The sequence below is a fragment of the Neovison vison genome, chromosome 5 (assembly GCF_020171115.1).
Source record: "Neovison vison isolate M4711 chromosome 5, ASM_NN_V1, whole genome shotgun sequence".
Lineage (NCBI taxonomy): Eukaryota > Metazoa > Chordata > Mammalia > Carnivora > Mustelidae > Neogale > Neogale vison.
This window is the reverse complement of record NC_058095.1, coordinates 104,386,414-104,407,398: the sequence shown is the minus strand read 5'-3', so window position 1 is coordinate 104,407,398 and position 20,985 is coordinate 104,386,414. Positions and strand designations below refer to the sequence as shown.

The 20,985-nt window shown below is 39.3% G+C and overlaps 1 protein-coding gene across 2 annotated transcripts; it reads right to left on the bottom strand.

Moving 5' to 3' along the window:
* Positions 1–1,352: 1,352 nt before the first annotated feature.
* Positions 1,353–20,737, bottom strand: CKAP2 (cytoskeleton associated protein 2). Of its 2 annotated transcripts, none has more exons than XM_044249649.1 (9): positions 20,618–20,737; positions 19,533–19,614; positions 11,441–11,519; positions 10,463–11,325; positions 9,819–10,023; positions 8,357–8,527; positions 6,338–6,407; positions 3,788–4,034; positions 1,353–2,873 (listed from the first exon to the last, which is right to left on the bottom strand). In XM_044249649.1, exons 1-9 carry the CDS (start codon positions 20,685–20,687, stop codon positions 2,618–2,620), a joined length of 2,043 nt encoding a protein of 680 aa, XP_044105584.1. In that variant the 5' UTR covers positions 20,688–20,737; the 3' UTR covers positions 1,353–2,617. The 2 variants fall into 2 exon arrangements, with proteins under 2 accessions (XP_044105584.1, XP_044105585.1); XM_044249650.1 differs by having other exon boundaries at positions 11,441–11,516.
* Between the last annotated feature and the right edge of the window lie 248 nt (positions 20,738–20,985).

Genomic DNA, 20,985 nt, shown 5'->3' with positions numbered 1-20,985 from the left:
CCTGCCTCTCCGTCTACTTGTGATCTCTCTCTGTCAAATAAATAAATAAAATCTTTAAAAAAAAAAAAAAAAAAGCTCCCATGTAGTCTTAATGTTACATTGATCTAGGTCAATGAAAAGTTCCTTATTTTATATATGTATATAAAAAAATTAGAAAAAAGACACGTTGTAGAACCATACATGAAGTATATGGTGCCATTTATGAACAACAAAGCAAAACACAACCTACAAAATCTACACATACACATGTTTATATAAGCCTGTGTTAAATACACGAAAAAAAATTGAGGCGGTTACTGTACTAATATTGGTAACATTTAAGAAGGGTAGTGCGGTTGGAGTAGAAAAATTGTGTTTTACCTATATTTGGATTTAACAAGAACATGCTTAGGTATAGAAGTGATGAGCTAGAGAAAACCCCAGGCAGGAGTTTCTTTGCTTTTGCCTGGATAGTTACTTCATCATTCAGTTTACTGGTGACCTTTGCTCCCCAACCTTCATGTGGTCACCCAGTACCTCATTTTTACATATTTCAGGTCTAACTACATAGAAAAGACCCCATCTTGATTCCCAAATACCTATGGAAAGGTCTCTGACAGTTCAGGTTGGGTCGGGTGCCCATTCTGTCCTATTAATTAGAGGCATAGCCAGTAATTATGACACAAAAACAACAGAGGATTATCTCCACTTTACCCACCCCCCCGAAAGACGAGGTTCAACTAACTTCACAGTCGCATACCTTTTAAGGGAAGGTAGGAGCTGAGGTTTTGAATGTAGATCTGCTGGACTTCAAAGCTCATGTACCATATATTACATGCTTGGAGATATTTAGCTTGGAACGAACCTAGGTCAGACCCTTGATAAATGTTCTTAAGCACCCAGAAAGGAGCGAGACCTATGTCTGTAAAGGGTAGCATTAGGATTATTTGAGGAGATGGATTTGCCTCACAGCTGTGGGGGCAGGGGGTGGGGAGAGAAGCACTCTATGAAACTTCCAAACGGAATGGTTTATCTCAAGTTCCCTCTCACTGAGGCATTTCAAGCTACTCTGTATGGCCAAATGAACAACACAGTATACTCACGTTAAAGCCAAGAGTATAAGCCAGCTTGAAGTTTATTTCAAAATGGCATGTTTTGTACCACTCATACGAAGTATGAAAAAAAATTAAGGTAAACCTTTAGATAAATTGATAAATTTTTCAAAAGGAAATATATCTTTAAGCACATATTTAAGTATTAAAAACCCCAAGTCAAATCCAACTATAATGTATTCTAAAAGCAAGGTTCAAATTTATTCACTGTAGTTAAACTGCATTTCATATTTGTTGAAATAAATAAACGTCACTGAAACATTGCTATACTGATATATTTATTTATAAATATTAGGAACACAGTTTATAAAAGAATAAGACTCCTCTTTAGAACATAATAGAACAAAGATAGGTGCTATTATACAAATGGTGAATGAGTGAACACAAGACTGTGATTTTCAAGCACATTTATATCACACGCAGTTTTAAAACTACCGAGTCTTTGAAACTAGATTGGTAGAGGATGTATTTAAGTATTAGTCTGGAGACTTATAAAACAATTTTAGGGGTGATATTTAATGTGTGGGGAGAAGAAACTGTTTACTGTATATAACTATCATGGTTCAAGGGACATGACTTAACAGTAAAGTTTTTATTCTATTTTAGATTAGTAATTTTAGAAATACTACCTAAATTAGAATGACGTTATATATTCCTTCTCTAATTCCATTCTAATGTCTACAACTGTATCAAATGAAATGAGGAAAGTTAAAGCTTTAACATTTTAAACAGCCAGGTTACAAAAGGAACTAAAGAAACTCAGATTTAAAGTTTCAAATACCTACTGCATTTGGCACATTTTCTTTTTTAATGCAAAGCATTTCCTCTTAGAAATGGGGCATTTAGTGAATTATCATTTGTGGTGACCTCAGCTACAATAAAAAAGAAACCAACAGTGACCACAGACTCACTAGCATTGATGGGGGAAAAAGCCAACGCAAGACAGACCACAGCAGCTAAGGTAACAAGAACTGGGTGAAAACGCAAGCTAAGTCTTCCATGTCTTCACTTTTGCAGGGGGTCGCGCTACATTGCAATTACTGACTTTCCTACTGATCCAGAATTAAGGAAAGGCAAAAAAAAAAAAAAAAAAGTCAGTATTCTGTTAAAAGCTGGCATGTGTATTATAAATTTTAAGAACATGTGAATTTTAAGAACACGCAAATATAGAAATCTTATCTCGAACACCCTTTCTGCCACAGCATTACCTATATTTAATGACTAACAAGTTAAGACTATTGAAAGTGAACAAGCCAATATTATGATCAAACCTGTCTCTATTCAAGAAACATAGTAAACTACTTGACAAAATCTACCTTTATTAGAAACTCCCTCTGCTGAGATTGACAAGGTAGGATTAGCTTTCTGTTACACAGAAGGCAATTCCTGCTACAAGGTGAACATCAGTAAAAGCGCTTACTACCATGAATACTTAGGTACTTGGCCAACTCCCAATAGACATACAAAGCCACAAGAAGCCAATAAAAGACCCCAGGCAGGCATAAGCCCTGTTGCTTATCATCACTTTATTTCTCTTGTGCTGTTCCAGTCTCTGAGTACATCGGGCAGAGCGCAGCGTTAGGACGGCACACAAAAGCATCGGTTTCACCTCCCAGCTCCGTTAGCTGCTCCAATGAAGACACGCATGGGTAATGGTCTTTTAACATATCTGGCAGTTTAGAAGTCTTCTCGTGAATACGTCGAGAACGTCTAACTGGTGTTAGAAACTTTAGCTCTTTAAATGTAGTATCTGTGTTATCAAACTGTATCTTCTTTTTTACACTAAAAAGACACAAAATTATCCCCAGAGTTAAAAAATATTAACATTTTCACTTTGTTCTTTTATGACATTTATCATCCTAGAGCTTGTAAGTTAAAACTATGTGATTGCCTGCCTTATAGAAAAAGAGGTACCGAGAGCTCTTGTAGTTAGGAACTCCTTCTTTTCTCTATTTGTTGTCACAGTTTGTACAAAGTAGATCCTTGAATATCTGTACAATTGGCTAGTTGCTCAATTCCATAACCTACTATTAACAATAACATACGGACATTAAATAAAATGATGTCAAAGTTTTCTTTTACAAAATGGCAATAGCAAAAAAAAGCAAAGCAAATACGAGAATTTTAAGATTTTATTTATTTGAGAGAGAGGGGTGGAGATAGTATCAGAGGTCGTGAGAGAGAGCATGAGCAGAAAGGAGAGGGAGAAGCAAGCTCCACACTGAGCAGGGAGCCCAACGCAGAACTTGATCCCAGGGCCCTGGGAACGTGACCCGAGTCGAAGGCAGATGCTTAACCAACTGAGCCAACCAGGTGCCCCCAAATACAGTATTTAAAAGGTAAAGTGTCCAGGGGTGCCTGGGTGGCTCAGTCAGTTAAGCATCCAACTCTTGATTTCAGCTCATGTCATGATATCAGGGTTGTGAGATCGAGCCCTGTGACAGGGCTCCACACTGGGTATAGAGTCTGCTTAAGATTCTCTTCTCTCCTCTGCCCCTTCTCCCCAACTTTTATGCACTCTCTCTCTCGCTCACTCTCTCTCACACACACACACACACACAAACAAGGTGAAGTGTCCCAATGACATTGATTTGTTTGAAACCATTCTAAGTTGGAAGCTAAAGATTTTTAGGTACCATATTTATTATTCTTAAACATAAAAACCAATCACAGCACATTACATTTTGAAAGTTTACCTTTGTAGGTATGGTGTAGTAGACACATTATATTTGATTAAGCAACTCCCCCTGGTCTCTGTACTGGGGGTTTTAACATCATTGGTTGGATCTTTTTTGTCATCTTCCTCTTTTTCACAATCTTGAAATACCACATTTCTATTTTTCTTTTCCATTTCTGATCTTCCTGACTCTGGATTAACACCCATATCTTCATTGTCGACTTCTTGAATGTATTCCTTAGTTGCACAAGCCTCAACATTTTCTCCTATGGAAATACATTTACAGATTAAGCTTTTGGTCAAAGTTAAAGAGAAAAATCAGAAGACATTAAAGTTATTCACAGTTGGTCAGATTTTCAAAATAAAAGAACCAAACTGCCATCTCCTACCCGTTACTTTTCCTAAGCCAATACTGCTGACGACTATTAACAAATATTCACTATCACCTGTGGGTTGGGATTGTAGATACAGATATAAGATTGAAATCATCCCTGTCCTTTAAGTTCACATTCCATGGAAGAGACATGATTGAAAATAATGAAAGCAAGAAAAATTCTATAAAGTTGAGGTAAGAACAAAGGGTTATGGGAACCCATAAAATGGAACAACTACCTTTGCTTGAGGGACAGGTAGAGAGCTAGGGAAAGCTTCAAAAATGACATTCAGGGGCACCTGGGTGGCTCAGTGGGTTAAGCCGCTGCCTTCGGCTCAGGTCATGATCTCAGGGTCCTGGGATCGAGTCCCACATCGGGCTCTCTGCTCAGCAGGGAGCCTGCTTCCCTCTCTCTCTCTCTGCCTGACTCTCCATCTACTTGTGATTTCTCTCTGTCAAATAAATAAATAAATAAATAAAAGACATTCAGGCTGGGACTTGATAAATGAGTACTTGATAAGACCAAGGAAGATAATCTTGGTTATAAAGCTTAAAAGAAAATGACCTATTAAGACAACATTAACAGGACAGAATGCCTAGAATATAGGGTAATATATGTGGGGAGGAGGTGATAATAGGTAGGAAGGGCTGGATTATAATGAACTTTACATGCAGGAAGTTTGGTTAAAAAAAATTCTTCACTGGAGAAACAGATACAATCAGATTTGACCACTATAAAGGATGGTTTAGAATGGCAAGGAATGAATGAGGTTGTCTCTAGGCAAGGTGGGAAAGAGGTAGGCATCAGCAAGAAGGCAGGTTTATGAGTTATTTCTAAGTTAGGACTTAATGAATGTATGTGCACATCAGAACGAGTGTGCAGGTATACCGAGGGCATCTCTCATAACATTTCTTTTTTTTTTTTTTTTTTTAGATTTTTTTATTTATTTGACAGAGAGAAATCACAAGTAGGCAGAGAGAAAGAGAGAGGAGGAAACAGGCTCCCTGCTGAGCAGAGAGCCCGATGTGGGGATCGATCCCAGGATCCTGAGATCATGACCTGAGCTGAAGGCAGAAGCTTAACCCACTGAGCCACTCAGGCACCCCATAACATTTCTTGCTTACACATCTTCAATGACAGAGGAGTTTCTTTTTTTCCTTTTCTTTTTTGGGAGGAACAGAGGATGGTATGAGGAAACAATGAGGGAAGACAATGAGTTCAAAATACAACATGCTTGATGTGAAATACTTGAGACATATTGAAAAATCCAGCAAGCTGAAAAGATCTCTAGATTTGACTATTAGGCAATTATTAGAGATTTGCACCAAGAGATGTTTCAGTTATAGGATATATCTGAATCTAGAAAATGTTTACATTTCATATACCTGACAGCTACTGAATCTCTTCCCTCTATCTACTAGCCCTAGCAAAGAGAATTCTTGAATGAGCTTCTCTAGAGCATAGAACAGATGATAGAATTAATAGGTAAAATTTTAGAGATCATCTAATCAAACTGCCTCATTTTTAACACAGGGAATTAAGGCCTACAGAAGTAAGGTAACTTTCAAAAACACTCAGTGATAAATTTGGGTTTTGAACCAAACATTTTTTTTTTTTTCCTAAGATTTACTTATTTGCTAGAGAGAGAGAGAGCATGCATGAGCAGGGGGTAGGGACAGTGACAGATGGAGAAGTAGGCTCCCCGCTGAGCAGGGAGTCCAATGTGGGACCTGATCTCAGGACCCTGAGATCATGACCTGAGCCGAAGGTAGCCGTCTAACTAACTGAGCCACCCAGGCACCCTTGAACCAGACATCCTAATTAAAAATTCTTATACTACATAATGCCACTGAATCTCAGAGGTATGCCTACAGACATAAGAGAAGAGAAACATTCTACAAATTTAAAAAAAGAAAAATAATTCAAATTTAATAAAATCACAATTTACTTTAAGAAAATTAAAAACTTACCGGGGCGCCTGGGTGGCTCAGCGGGTTAAGCCGCTGCCTTCGGCTCAGGTCATGAACTCGGAGTCCTGGGATCGAGCCCCGCATCGGGCTCTCTGCTCAGCAGGGAGCCTGCTTCCTCCTCTCTCTCTGCCTGCCTCTCTGCCTGCTTGTGATCTCTCTCAATAAATCTCTCTCAAATAAATAAATAAAATCTTTAAAAAAAAAAAAAGAAAATTAAAAACTTACCATATTTCACTTTCTCTTGACTCTTCATTGTTAGAATATCTGCAATTGCATGTCGCATCTCTTCAATAGGCTTTATTTTTTTAATGAAGAAAATATAATTTTTATAGTCTCAGACATTAACTAGGTTATTCAAGCCAAAAATATTTAAAGCAGTGATTATATTTCATACTTTAAAAAGACGCAAATCATGTGTCTTTTCTTAGAATACTTATTTTGACACTTGAATGTTTGAAAATGACTCTCTTTCCAATTTATAGAATAAAAATGAATACAAGGGGTAGAATTATCAGATTAAAATTCTCCCCGCGGGACACCTGGGTGGCTCAGTTGGTTGGACGACTGCCTTCGGCTCAGGTCATGATCCCGGAATCCTGGGATCGAGTCCCACATCGGGCTCCCAGCTCCATGGGGAGTCCTGCTTCACTCTCTGACCTTCTCCTCCCTCGTGCTCTCTCTCACTGTCTCTCTCTCAAATAAATAAATAAAAATCATTAAAAAAAAAAAAAAATTCTCCTGCAATTTTTCTTAAACCTCTGGTAACTCTTTTAACTATTTGTCTGATATAAACAAAATTAATGGACAAGTAGCAAGCCAACAATATCAAAGAGCTGATAATATTAATTTAAAGTAAATTTAATATAAAGTTTACTCTTTTTCTCCTACATTCAAGTCCATGGTTATGCTTTTTTTCCCACATGTTATTAAATGCATCTCTGAACAGCTCAAGGTTGACCAGCCTAACATTTCACTCATTCAAATTCAACAGTTTACTTTGTGTCCACTATATGCCAGAACATGGAAGCACTTACTATGTTCTTTTGTACTACCATGATTACTAATGCAACATATTCAAGATATTATATAAAAGGGAAGTTCTGGCTCATATTCTTAGTTCTAGAACTTAGTTCTGAACTACTCACTCAGCCTGCATTCAATTTTCTTGGCTAATTTTAATCCTTACTTTCCACTTTCTGCTGCCATGTCACATTTCTCTCTTTACATCCTGCTGTCCGTATGAGTCCTTGCCTCTGGCATGCATCCTAGCTATTCTGCCTTAAGCCACCTTAAGTAATGTCCCTTCTGTTCATGTAGTCGGAGCCTCCACACCCCCTTCCAAGTGGGATTCTGTCAAATATAATCACCCTTCAACAAAGTGTTTTATACATAATAGCCTTCGAGAGAATATCTGCTGAATATTTATGATTCAAGTGCAAGGTCAAATAGAATCTGCTGGCTTTGCTGAGACTAAAGTGAGTAGACCTTTCTTAAAGAAAGGCTAAAGAAAAGAATTTTTTAAAACTCTTTCTGTAAATAATCTCCAAAATGCATTTTTGGGAAACTTGGTCAAAAGGAAACACGTTTTAGAAATATTTGCCCATAAAAACAAAAAACCCAGCCAAACTGAAAAACCTAGAGATACAATTTATTCTAAACTCAGAGCCTTTTGTACCAATAGAGTAGGAAGAGGGGAGAGGTGTGGTATCAAACCACTATGGCGCTAGTATGTCAGAGAAACTAGTTTACTGCTATTTTCTATGCGTGGGCAGGACCAAACATATGGCATAAAAATGTGAGAACATGTAAGAGCATTAAGAAATGCTCTTCAAGTGAAAGACTTCTTTCACATAGCCACAGAACCTGCTAACATTTTAAAAGTTAATTTAATTCTATTTGCTTTATATTTGTTAAACAAATTTTAATATTAAAAATTCAATTTCCCAGATTTCTTAACTAGAAAATAAGCAAAATGACACGTACTAAAATATTTCTTACAGCAAGTTTCATTAAATGTACATTTCAGTGTATATCTGTCTTCGAAGGTCTGATTATCACTAGTTCATGAGCAAGTTTTAGAATGTTGAGAAACAGCTTTTATAACATGCAATCACTGTGGCCTTTAAACATTCATTACTACTACATATGGAACCACAATTTTATCAAGTTATGTTGTGATGTGCTCCAAAATAGCTCTGAATCCTTTACGCTGTATTAGTAAAGATCGGTAAGTTTTAATCTTACCTGAGCTCCTGCCAAAATAGCTTTCTCATAGATTGTGATAATATTTTCAACAGGACTTGTGAGTGGTTCAATACGTACAAGGCATATCCAATATTTAACAAGTTTTTTGGCATCTGGAATATTTTTAATCAGGTCATTCAGTATGACCAATATTTCTTCTTTTGGGCATCCCTAAAATAGCAAGAAGTGAAGTGACATCCTTTAGCTTCTGAACTATGAACAATTAAGTAAGTGTACTATAAGATCTATATCTTGCTATATACACTTGCTATAAGTAAGTGTATTATCAAGATCAATGATAAGAAAAGAAAAAGTTGACAGAAAATTATTCATAAGAATATTCAGTATTCTTTTCCTTACTCCAACTTACTCTGAATGGGTAGTAAAAAGCCTATTAGTCATGAGTACAAAGTATGAAAACAATGAAATACTAGTTGAGAAAAATATTAGTCAAAAATGACTAACACACACACACGCACAAATGACTAACACTTTACTTTGTCTTGACGATTATCCTTTAATACATTGTGGGATTCCATTTAATATTTGATTTGGAATTTTGCAACTACCAAATGTTTATGTGGGGGGAATAGCTTGCAGGTTTTTAAAAACAGTCTTTGTCAGTTCTTGATATTAAGGTTAAAATGAATCTGTAATGGTTGAAGCAAGTTAAGAGCTATATATAGATGGTAAGACAGAGAACTTCCACAGAATCAATGACAAACCCCATCTGAGCAAAAATAAGAATATAATCAGGGAAACTCTGGTCCTAATTTTCACTGGTCTTTAAAAATCACAAAAAGCTTACAGACACTCATGAAGACCAGAGTAAGGTTTGAAATCATACTCTCCATATTCAGTCTTGTTACGGATCTTAGACACCTTGCGTGACCAAATCAAGATTGAAAAAGTAGTCAGGAAATAAAGCAAGCATTCTGAAGTTATTATACTCTGTAGGATTTTGGTCCAAACAGTGAAACTCTACAATAAGTTTAAGATCATGATGATGTTGGTTTCAATTAATGGAATTTTGTTTGCAAATACTTTAGTTAACTTGAATTTAATCTGTGATAATGACCCACTAATTTAGGTTGCTAGTCTTTGATAAAATATGTAATGAGTAGAAAAAATGTGTGAATATGCTGAAGGAATGTAAAAAATAGAAGTATCAGAGTGAATATCCACCCCAGCCCATTCTATATGAACATCTTAGAAGAATACCATATTTATAAATTAAAAAAAAAATCAAGTAAAAAACCTAGTTATCCCTTTGATACATTTATATGTCCTCAATGAAAATGCAGTCCATTAAAGCCTAAAGAGAATCTCACAAATAACACTGAGTCTACGTAACACCACCAACACATTATGTGGTCAAAAGAGTGACAAGGTAATTTAGTAAGAGAACATTTATAAGATAATTTACAAACTATAAACTACTACACAAATATAAGGACTGTACCTCATTAATCAGGTTTAAGCATTCTGAAAAGGTCTTGTTTACTTTTTCAGTAAATAATCTTTGTTCATCTTCTTCTACCATGGTTGTCCAAAAGGACCCGACTGAGTTTTCATTCTGCCCTCCAGGCTCAGGCTGGGTAACTACTGTGCTAGGAGGCCTTTTCAGCACTTTTCTTTTGCCAGCTCTCCACTCGCTCAGACGAGCTCTACAGTTAGAAGCAGGATATAAGCGTTACCTGTGCTACTGAGGATAGAATTCTGCCAGACAGAGAAGTTAAAAAATAACTCAGGTCTTTAAGCAGTTCCACACCCCAGGCCCACACATTAAGTTCCCAAGTTCAAAGAAAAAGAAATCAATGTTCATTACATGCTCAAACACCCCAAGACTGTATTTTTAAATGGAGAGGTTATAAGACATTTCCCAACTGTATTAAGTATCTCAGATTACAGCAACCTAATGAAACACACTTAAGCACATTAGCTTAGGTCACCTCTGCTCCACCACTGGATAAATCTGCCTACAACAGAGGATATTACACACACACACACACACACACAAATTCTAGTACCTTCTTGGAGATTATAAGCTGCATGCACAAGTGGCACTCTACTGAAAACTAAGCCTATAAAATGAAATCAACTTACTTTCTCTCTTCTGCTGTTTCTTTGGGCCGGGCCGACCTATCAAGAGTTGCTTTTGCTATAGTGTGTCTGCGAGGGTCAATGCTTTTTGATTTCTGTACCAGTTTGGTGTTAGAAGATAAAGCAGGCCTGGCTACAGTTTCAGAGGTCAGGCTTCTTGCCAGTGTCTTCCTTCTCTCTACATCCTGAGCGCCGGTTTTGGCACTAGATGAAACCGTGTTTGAGTGCAGTAATTCTTTCTCCCGAGGCCCTTTCCGGATTGTAACGTTGGCAGTGGTTCTCCCAAGGCCTTGTTTCACAGTGTCCTGGGCGCTGTCTCGGTGACTTCTGATAGGAGGCCGCCCCAGCTGTCTGTCCTGAGATGCTGTGCTCCCAAATTTAGTGGTGGTCACTGTGTTCAGGGCTCTATCACTTCTCACGGTCACACCTCGGGTATCTGCAGGCAGAGGCTCTGGGGCTTTAGGGACAGCGGCTGAAGGTTTCTTCGTTGTTGAAGAACTCTCATCTCTGACTGGCAGGGGCTTTCTAAATGAATTAATCTTAGACTGAACAATTTGGCCACGGTAAGACCCAAGCACAAGCTTCTTGGATGTGTTAGCATCTTGCTTTGGTTTTTCTGTGGATACCTGTTTCTTTTTATTGTTGTTTTTAAGATGAAACACTTGGCTTAATGTCATGTGTTGACTTTGAGGGTCATCTTTAATTGGTACGGACTGTCCCATTTGATTATTATCCTCAAAATTATGTGTGTCAGTTGCTATTGTTGAATTGGTTGATTCATTAGAAGGTCTTAAAGGAATACAATTTTTTCCCGTTGTTATATGATTTTTGTTCCCAGGAGGTCTACTGACATTTTCTTTACCAGCCTAAAAGAGTGATTTCAGACAAGTAAGTCTTTCAGAACTCATTTCTTTAAGAGTTTAGGAAGGAGAAAGGGGGAGGGGAAAGGACAATTTAGGGGGGCTATAATCCATATCTTACCATTTTTGTTTTAAATTTCAGAACTTTTGTCTCTTCGTGGACCTGGCCCTCAGAGTTCATCACTTTCTGGTCTCTACTACTTTAAGAAATAAAAAAAGGAAAAAAAAAAGTTTAACCATGTATCAAGGAAGTTTTTGCTTTGCAGGGGAGGGATGGAAGAATATTAACAATCATCTGACTTTGTAATTTTAAATGGAGCTGAGTTGTATGTGTCCTTTTTCTTTATTACAGGATGGACTTAACAGTATAAAGAAGATAGCTGAGGAATTTAAAGATATTTTATTAAAAATCTTAACAACTCCCCTACACAGAATATGCGAACACTTGATAATCTCATTCCAAAACATTTTTCCTAGTCACTCAAATAAGTCCTCAAAATCTTTATTAAGCAACATTTTCTTTGGTTAGTTTTAAGTACTTAGTAAAGGACGTACAGTGAAAATTTTTTAAATATAGGCCCTCTTCAAGTAAGCGGTTTGAGGAAAACTGGACAGCAGCAAGGAAAAAATGAAACTGGACTAATTTCTTACATCATACACAAAAATAAACTCAAAATGCATTAAAAATCTAAATATAAGACCTGAAACCATAAAACTTCTATAAGGAAATAGATGCAGTAAACTCCTGGACATCAGCCTTAGTCATATTTTGCTGGATGTCTCCCCTCAGGCAAAGAAAACAAAAGTAAAAATAACTGGGACTACATAGAGCTAAAAAACCTTTGCACAAGAAAGAAAATCATCAACAAATGAAAAGGTGGGACACCTGGGTGGCTCAGTCAGTTAAGCCTCCAACTCTTGATTACAGCTCAGGTCATGATTTTGGGATTGTGAGACAGAGCCAGCCCCGCCCCCGCCAGCTCTGCGTTGGGTTCTGTACTAGGTGTGGCGCCTACAGAAGATTCTCTTTCTCCCCCTGCCCCAACTGGCACGCGCTCTCTCTCTCTCTCTCTCACACACACACACACACACACACACACACACAAACACACACACACTCCCCCCACCCAAAAAAGGGCAATCTACTAAATGAGAGAAGTTATTTACAAATAACATATCTGATAAGGGGTTAATTTCCAAAATTCATAAAGAACTCTGACAACTCAACATGAAGAAAACCCAATTAAAAAGTGGGCAGAGGACTTGTACAGACATTTTTCCAAACACATACAGATGGCCAACAAACTCATGTAAAGACCCTCAACATCACTAATCATCAGGAGAATGTAAATCAAAACCACAATGAGATATTACCTCACACCAGTCAGAATGGCTAGTATTTTTTTTTTTAATTTTGAGAGAGAGTGCACATGCATGAACATGAAGGGGTGGGGTAAAGAGAGAGAGAGAGAGAGAGAGAATCTCAAGCAGACTCCTTGCTGAGTGCAGAGCCGGAAGTGGAGCTCAATCTCATGACCCTGGGATCATGATCTGAGTCGAAATCAAGAGTCAAATGTTTAACTGATTGAGCCACAAAAGTGCCCTGAGAATGGCTAGTATTTTTTTTTTCTTTTTCTTTTTTTTTTTTTAAAGATTTTATTTATTTATTTGAGAGAGAGAGACAGTGAGAGAGAGCATGAGCGAGGAGAAGGTCAGAGAGCGAAGCAGACTCCCCATGGAGCTGGGAGCCTGATGTGGGACTCGATCCCGGGACTCCAGGATCACGCCCTGAGCCGAAGGCAGTCGTCCAACCAACTGAGCCACCCAGGCGTCCCGAGAATGGCTAGTATTAAAGAAACAAAAAAATAACAAGTGTTGGCAAAGATATATATAGAGAAAAAGGAGCCCCTGTGCACTGAAAATATAAATTGGTGTAGTCAGTGGAAAATAATATAGAGGGTCCTCAAAAAATTGGAAATAAAGGGGCACCTGGGTGGCTCAGTGCAGGTTGGGGCCTCTGCCTTCAGCTCAGGTCATGATCCCAGGGTTCTGAGATCGAGCCCCGCATCAGGCTCTCTGCTCAGTGGGGAGACTGCTTCCTCCTCTCTCTCTGCCTGCTTCTCTGTCTACTTGTGATCGCCGTCAAATAAATAAATAAAATCTTTAAAAAAAAAAATTGGAAATAGAAATACCAGATGATCCAATACTTTCTCTTCTGGGTATTTACGTGAAGAAAATGAAAACAGTAATTCAAAAGATATATCCACTCCTGTGTTTATTGCAGCATTATTTATAATAGTCAAGATACAGAAGTAACCTAAGTGTCCATTGATAAATTAATGGATAAAGAAGATCTGTGGTATAGGGGTGCCTGGGTGGCTCAGTCAGGTGAGCGGCTGACTTCGGCTCAGGTCATAGATCCCAGAGTCCTAGGATTGAGCCCCACATCAGGCTCCCTGCTTGGCGGGGAGCCTGCTTCTTCCTCTCCCTTTGCCTACCGCTCTGCCTACTTGTACTTTCCATCTCTCTTGTCAAATAAATAAAATCTCAAAAAAAAAAAAAAAGAAGAAGAAGAAAAAGAAAAAGATGTGGCATATATACACAATGGAGTATTACTCAGCCATAAAAAAATAATGAAATCTTGCCATTTGTGACAACCTGGATGGACCTGGAGGGTATTTTGCCAAGAGAAATAAGACAACTGGAGAAAGACAAACACATATGATTTCACTTCTATGTGGAATCTTAAAAACAAAAACAATAGAAACAGATTCAAATACAGAGAACTGATATTTGCCTGAGAGGAAGGCAGTGAGGGGGTGGGAGAATGAAATAGGTGAAGGGAGTTAAGAAGTACCAACTTCTAGTTATAAAATAAGTAAGTCATGGGGATGAAAAAGTATAGCATAGGGAATACAGTCAATAATATTATAGTAACTTTGTATGGTGACAGAAAGTAACTACACATGCTTTTGGAAAGTATTTAATGTGTACAATTGTCAAATCATTACGATGTACAGATAAAACTAATATAATATTATAGGTCCCCTATACTTTAAATAAAAAGAATAAAAGAAAAAAAATAGCCTTCCCAAAAGAAATCCAAAATTTTCCATACATACATACTCACAGCCCAATCTATATTGAGTTTTATAATATACCTTAATAATATAAATTGTTATATCTGTTCACTCCTTTGAACAGATATAGACTGGTTTGTACAGGCCATGAGATTCTTTTAACAAGTCATTATAACAATCTGTATTACATTAAGAAAAGAAAAACAGGCTCAATTAGACATGCCATTGAATCTAAGACAGATTCCCAGTTCAGAGATGCTCAAATGTAAAAAAAAAAAAAAAAAAGTGTCTATTTTAGAATGAACAAAACTTATCTCTATAATTGACAATCTGGGTTATACTGCTTTTCCCATCTGTTTGCTCAGTCTGCTTGGACAAGGGGAAGAACTATGACATAGCTTGTACTAGCCATTTTGTACGATGGCAGAGAAGAGTCAATACGCATCACCGAACAGAGCAATGTCTCCCCAGTTTAAGCCCCTGCATTCACTACCTGAGGCAAATATTCCTCTGACTGTTCACTGGGTCTGCAACCTAGTGTGGGGTGGGAGACTGTGCTCAGGGTCAACCTGTCAGGTCCTCCCGATGTGGCACCTTAAATCAGACCCCCTGTATTATACCTGGGCGTACCAGCATACTGTGATGTTACCTCAGAGAAAATCAGAAGCAGTCTTAACAAGAATTAGCCCTTCTTTCTCCCACCGAAGCCTGCCAGCCTATCTGCCTCTGTCCCCAGATATTCTGCCTTCCTTCCAGTCTGTGCATGAACTGACACCATGCTGACCCATGGGCAGACTTTCCATTTGTGCTCTCCCACTTGCCTACTCAGGATCTTTGTTCTTTGATTTGCTCTTTCTTCTGCATTATTAACTCTCCCCTCTATTACACATCACTCCCATCAGCATATAAACAAAATCTATTTTATCTCATTTTAAAAGCCTTAAACCTAACGTTCCCCCTTTCAGCTCCTGCCTCATTTATCTTTGCTTTACACCCAAACTCCTCAAAAGCCTGTATTTATACACACTGTCTCCATGTTGTCACATTCCATTCTCTCCCCAGCCCAGGCCTATCAGGAGCGTATCCTCAACACTCCACTGGAGACTCCTAATGTCATCTGCTTCCATGTTTCTACAACTCATGGGTCAATTCCGTTTTCCCCTTACTGAACCTAAGCAGCACTTGACACAGGCAGACATTCTTCTTTCCTTCGACAGTTTCCTCGCTTGGCTATGGATCACCACCTCTTCTACCTTTCCTCCTACCTCAGCTGGTCCACTTCAATTAGGTCTATCTTCTTCCTAACCTCTGAGCTAGGGCTCAAAGCTGCATTTCAGTTTTAAAAATTTCTGGGGGCGCCTGAGTGGCTCAGTCAGTTAAGCATCTACCTTTGGCTCAGGGCATGATCACAGGGTCCTGGGATCGAGCCCCATGTTGGGCTTCCTGCTCAATGGGGGAGTGTGCTTCTCCCTCTACCTCTTGCTCCCCCCCCCCACAGTTTGTGCTCTCACTCTTGCTCACTCTCTCTCTCAAAAATATAAAATCTTTTTAAAAAATGAATAAATTTTAAATTTTTCTTCTGCTTTTTATTTTAGTTTTATACTTCTCAGGATCTCCTCCTTGTCTGTCTGTGCTAACAGAATTCAAGTACTTGGTCTTGAAATTGCTGACCTTTCAACTGCTAGCTTATAAAATTTCAGGATATGGAGAATCTATCTTATTCACTTATCCAATATAGGAGAGTTATATGAAAATATGTTCTGTCCCATTCTGTCTTGTTAGGATAAAACTGCCCTCACAAGAGTTATCTAAACAAAGGAATCTTAAAATACCCACCCTAGAGACTATAAAATAGAATGATTTAATTTTGAAAAGCTAAAACTCTGATTAGTTGTCTATTTAATAATTTGTTGCTCAAATAACAATATTTAAGATGACATCTGTTTTTTGAAAGGAATAAATATAGTACTTGTGAGATTTCTTGGTAAGGCCAGAAGAATTTCAGAATTTTCTTATCTTCTCACTGTGTATAAAAGTATTATAAATCCCATGGCCCAGCTGAATTCCTTATTCAAATAAGTAGTTGAGAGTTATGCTCTTACTTGAATTACTATTCTCTTTATTCGTTCTCTAGTAATCTTATGCTACCTCAAAGTTTTAAATAAATATCATCTACAAACTGATAATTCCCAAGTTTAAATCTCTGGTCCCAATCTCAACCCAGCCTTTCAGACGTAACTATCTGGCATTTCCACTTGGATGTCCTGTTGGTACCTCAAACTTAGCATGGCCAAATCAAAGTTCCTGATTCCCCCATTCCTCCCTCCGTCTTTCCCTTCTAGACATATGATACCACTATCCACTCAGTTATTCAAATAAGAAATCTAGGATCACTTTCTGATCCTAGATGAAGGATTTGTAAAAGAAAATGTAAAGCACTTAAAGTGAGCTATTAATGCAAAATTAAAAAGAATTTTTAAAATTTGGAAATAATGTCAAACTCAAAGTTGCAAAATTACAAATAGTTCAAAGTATATTCCCATACGTTTTACCCAGATCTGCATGGTATTAACCTTTTATTCCACTTGCATTATTATTTGCAGTGTTTCTGAACATGTGTAGGTATGGAGTACATGCAATTTTTTCTTCCTGAACCTTTAAAGTTAAGATATATACATGATTACCTTTAAACCCTAAATGCTTCTATGTTTATTTCCTAAAAATAGTGACTTTCTCTTACATAACTACATTAGTTATCAAATTCAACTTGACATACCTCTTAATCTACTATTTATATTTTAGTAGAAAACTGACCAAATAATGTCTTTTCTAACATTTCCCCCTCCACTGTAGGACATAGTATAAGGATCAGGTATTGGATTGAGCGGTCGCTCTTAATCTGGAACATTCAGGGTCCTCTTAAAGGGCACTCTTTCTTTCACATCCCATCCATACCTAACCCATCAGCAAGCCCTATCACCTGTACCTCCTAAATATAAGCACTGTCTGACCACTTTCAACCACAAGGAAGGGTATGAAGCATTTGCAAAGACAAAATATAGCAACAACTCTTTGGAGAAACTAAAGAAACCAGGAGTAAGAGTAACTCAAGAACTAGTGCTCTGTGTATAAAGCCACTGAGAGATCATGAAATAATAGATACTGCTCGTTGGGCTCTCTCTATATACCAGGCATAGTACAATGCATTCACTATCTCATCTGATCCCCAAGAACCACACATTACGATGTCATTTTAATATAAATAAATGGACTCAAAGAAGCCAGGTTAACTCCCCTGAGGTTACACAGTTGTAGTGCCAGACTTGGAGTCCAGCCCTTAACACTCTAAAGCCACTGCTCTTAGAATGCCAGAAAGAGTCTAAAGGATGTGACTAACAGTTAGCTCCAGAGGGGGCATCTGATCTTCTGCTTTATATACTTTCATGGGGCTTCCTTCCAGCCACAACCATATGCTATTTGTTTTTAAATTTTAACAAAATAACACCAATAACACCAATAAGAACCCAATGGATCTCTAAACATCTAAGGAGAGTGACCTCTCAAAGAATAACCATCCATGCCCCGCCCCCCTCTCTCCCACACACACAGTAAAAACCTTACTAAATTAAGACTGACTTTTGGGGGTGCCTGGGTGGCTCAGTGGGTTAAGCCACTGCCTTCAGCTCAGGTCATGTTCTCAGTGTCCTGGGGTCGAGTCCCACATCGGGCTCTCTGCTCAGCAGGGAGCTGCTTCTCTCTCTCTCTCTCTCTGCCTACTTGTGATCTCTCTCTTCAAATAAATAAATAAAATCTTTAAAGAAAAAAAAGACTGACTTTTGTAGCATTGCATAAATCATAAGTCAATATTTTGATATATACAAGCACTTTGTTTTTAAAATTAATTGTTTCATCTTAGAGTATGAATTAATTTACACAGGAAGCAATGCTGTGCTATCCAAGAAGGTAAGGATACTGAGCACTTGAAATGTGGTTAGTCCAAATTGATGTGTGAAAGTGTAAAATACATACCAAGATTTTCAAAACACAGTACCAAAAAAGGATATAAAATGTCTCAATAACTTTTAAGAATTACATGTTGAAATTATAACATGGGGTATATTGGACTAAATGTTATTACAATTCATCTTTTAAAAACAATTTTCAGGGGGCACACGGGTGGCCCAGTCGGTTAAACTCAGATTATTATCTCAGGGTCCTGGGATTGAGTCCCACCAGACTCCAAGTTCAGCAGGAAGTCCGCTTGCCCCTCTCCCTCCACCCATCCCCCTGATGGTGCTCTCTGTCTCTCTCACATAAACAAATAATATAAATATTTTAAAATATAAATAATTATATCAAAAACTATTGATATACTGTATGTTCACTAACTTTACATAATATGTATATATATAAATAAAAACTTCTCAAATACGGCAACTAGAATTTTTTTTAAGATTTCATTTAGGGGCGCCTGGGTGGCTCAGTTGTTAGATGTCTGCCCTGGACTCAGGTCATATCCCAGAGTCCTGGATTAAAGCCCCGCATGGGGCTCCCTGCTCAGCAGGAAGCCTGCTTCTCCCTCTCCCTGCTTGTGTTCCCTCTCTCACTGTGTCTGTCTCTGTCAAATACATAAAACCTTAAAAAAAAAAAAAAAAAAGATTTCATTTATTTATTTGAGAGAGACAGCGAGAAGAGAATACAAGCAGAGGATAGAAGAAGCAAACTTCCCGCTGAGCAGGCAGCCAGATGCCTGGCTCAACCCCAGGATCCTGGGATCATGACCCTGAGCCCAAGGCAGACACTTAATGAATGAGCCACCCATGTGCCCCTAGGAAAAAAAAAAACAACTTAAGATTCATTTATTTAAGAGAGAAAAAGAGCCAACTAGGGGAAGGGCACAGGGAGAGGGAGACATGCAGACTCCCTGATGAGAGGGGAGCTGGAAGTGGGGATCAATCCCAGGACCCTAAGATCTGACCTGAGCCAAAATCAAGAGCAGGGTGTTTGAAGCCACCGAGGCACCCAGACACCCTGAAAATTTTAAATTACAGTACAACTGTGGCTCCCATGACATTTTTATTAGACAGCTCTGATACAATTTTATAGATCTGAAACGAGAAAATTTGACCTCACCTGGGTATGTGATTTTCCTGTTTGTATGCAAAAAAAGTTTTTCTTTTTAATATATGTTCCTTGAGTTTTTGTCTTCTTTGTTCTAAATAACAAAAAAGCAACAAGTCAACATTTGTTACAATAACAGCAAATAAACATTCACTAAATGAACATCTTCAAAAAATGTTCTTCTAGAGATCAGACTTTAAACACAACAGAAAATTTCCCAATTCAGTATTGACTTTGAAAAATAATCCCATTTTTAAGAGATCGTTACTATAAAAGGTCCCTACAACCACTGCACAAGAATCACATTCTCTTTTGTCTGAAAGTGAAAAATCTGGAGGACATCATTTTCAACATACGGTTACTGAAAGCCAAGCTTTAAGACACCGAACAGCAGAGTCGAGACACCAGACTCCCAAGTTCTAATTTACCAGAACTGGATTGGGTCTGAGTTTCTTTCCTCTGTACTCCCATGTGCAGGTCCAAGAACTAACAATATTATTTCTGAAGACCCAGTCCACCCTGGATATAAAGTCAATTGCGTTAAATTTGAAGCATCCGACAATGCAATCCCACCTCTCCCAAAAACTAGCTCCCCACACAGCCCGCGGGAGCGCCCTGCGCAAGCGCATTCGGCCCTCGAGCTGGGCGCGGCCCAGCCCCCCGCAGGTCCCGAGTCCCCAATCCCCGGGGGCTGGCAGGAGTGCCTCGCACCCTCCCTCGCTAAACGGACTCGTCCACGCCTGGCCCATTTCCGCCACCAGAGGGTCACGCCCGGCCAGTAACCACCGCACGTGAGGCGCTCAGCCCCGAACACTAACACCACGGACAGGACCTCGCTCTGGTTGTCCATTTCGCTCCTGCTGAGAATGAGGCTGTGAGAGGCCGAGCGATCTGCCCAGGCTTCTCACACAACGGGTCGGGGCTGAAGCTGGTCGGCGGACTCGAGGTCCTGGCCGCTATATCCGAGCGACTCCCTCCCCCAATATCGCACCAATCACCATACCTAATCCCTCCCCCACGGTCACCCCCCTACCCCTGTCCCCTCGGGCAAACGAGGCACCTGGGGGTCGCACCGCTCCAGCCACCGCAACCCTCACCTCTGAACGCGGGCTGAGCCCTCTGGCTCGGGGGCAGCTGCAGGTCCTGAGGCACGGCTGGGGTGCTCATGGCCGCTACCGCCTGGGGCCGCGTCTCACCTCTGACAGTCCCGGACTGCGCAAGCCAAGGCCGGGGCACACAGAGCACGCCGCCCGCCGGGCCGGAGAAGGCGCGGCGTGAATTGAATGAGCCAATGGGCGCCGAGGGGCGGAGCCTGGGCGGCGGGGGCGGGCGGTGCGTCTGCCAGTTTCGGTTAGGGCCGCCCAGCTGAGTGCCCTGGCTGGCCAGCCTGGTCAGCTGTTTCCGCGTTGAGCTTGCGACCTTGCGGGTACTGGACCTGCCACGTCCCTGCTGTGAGGCAGATAGG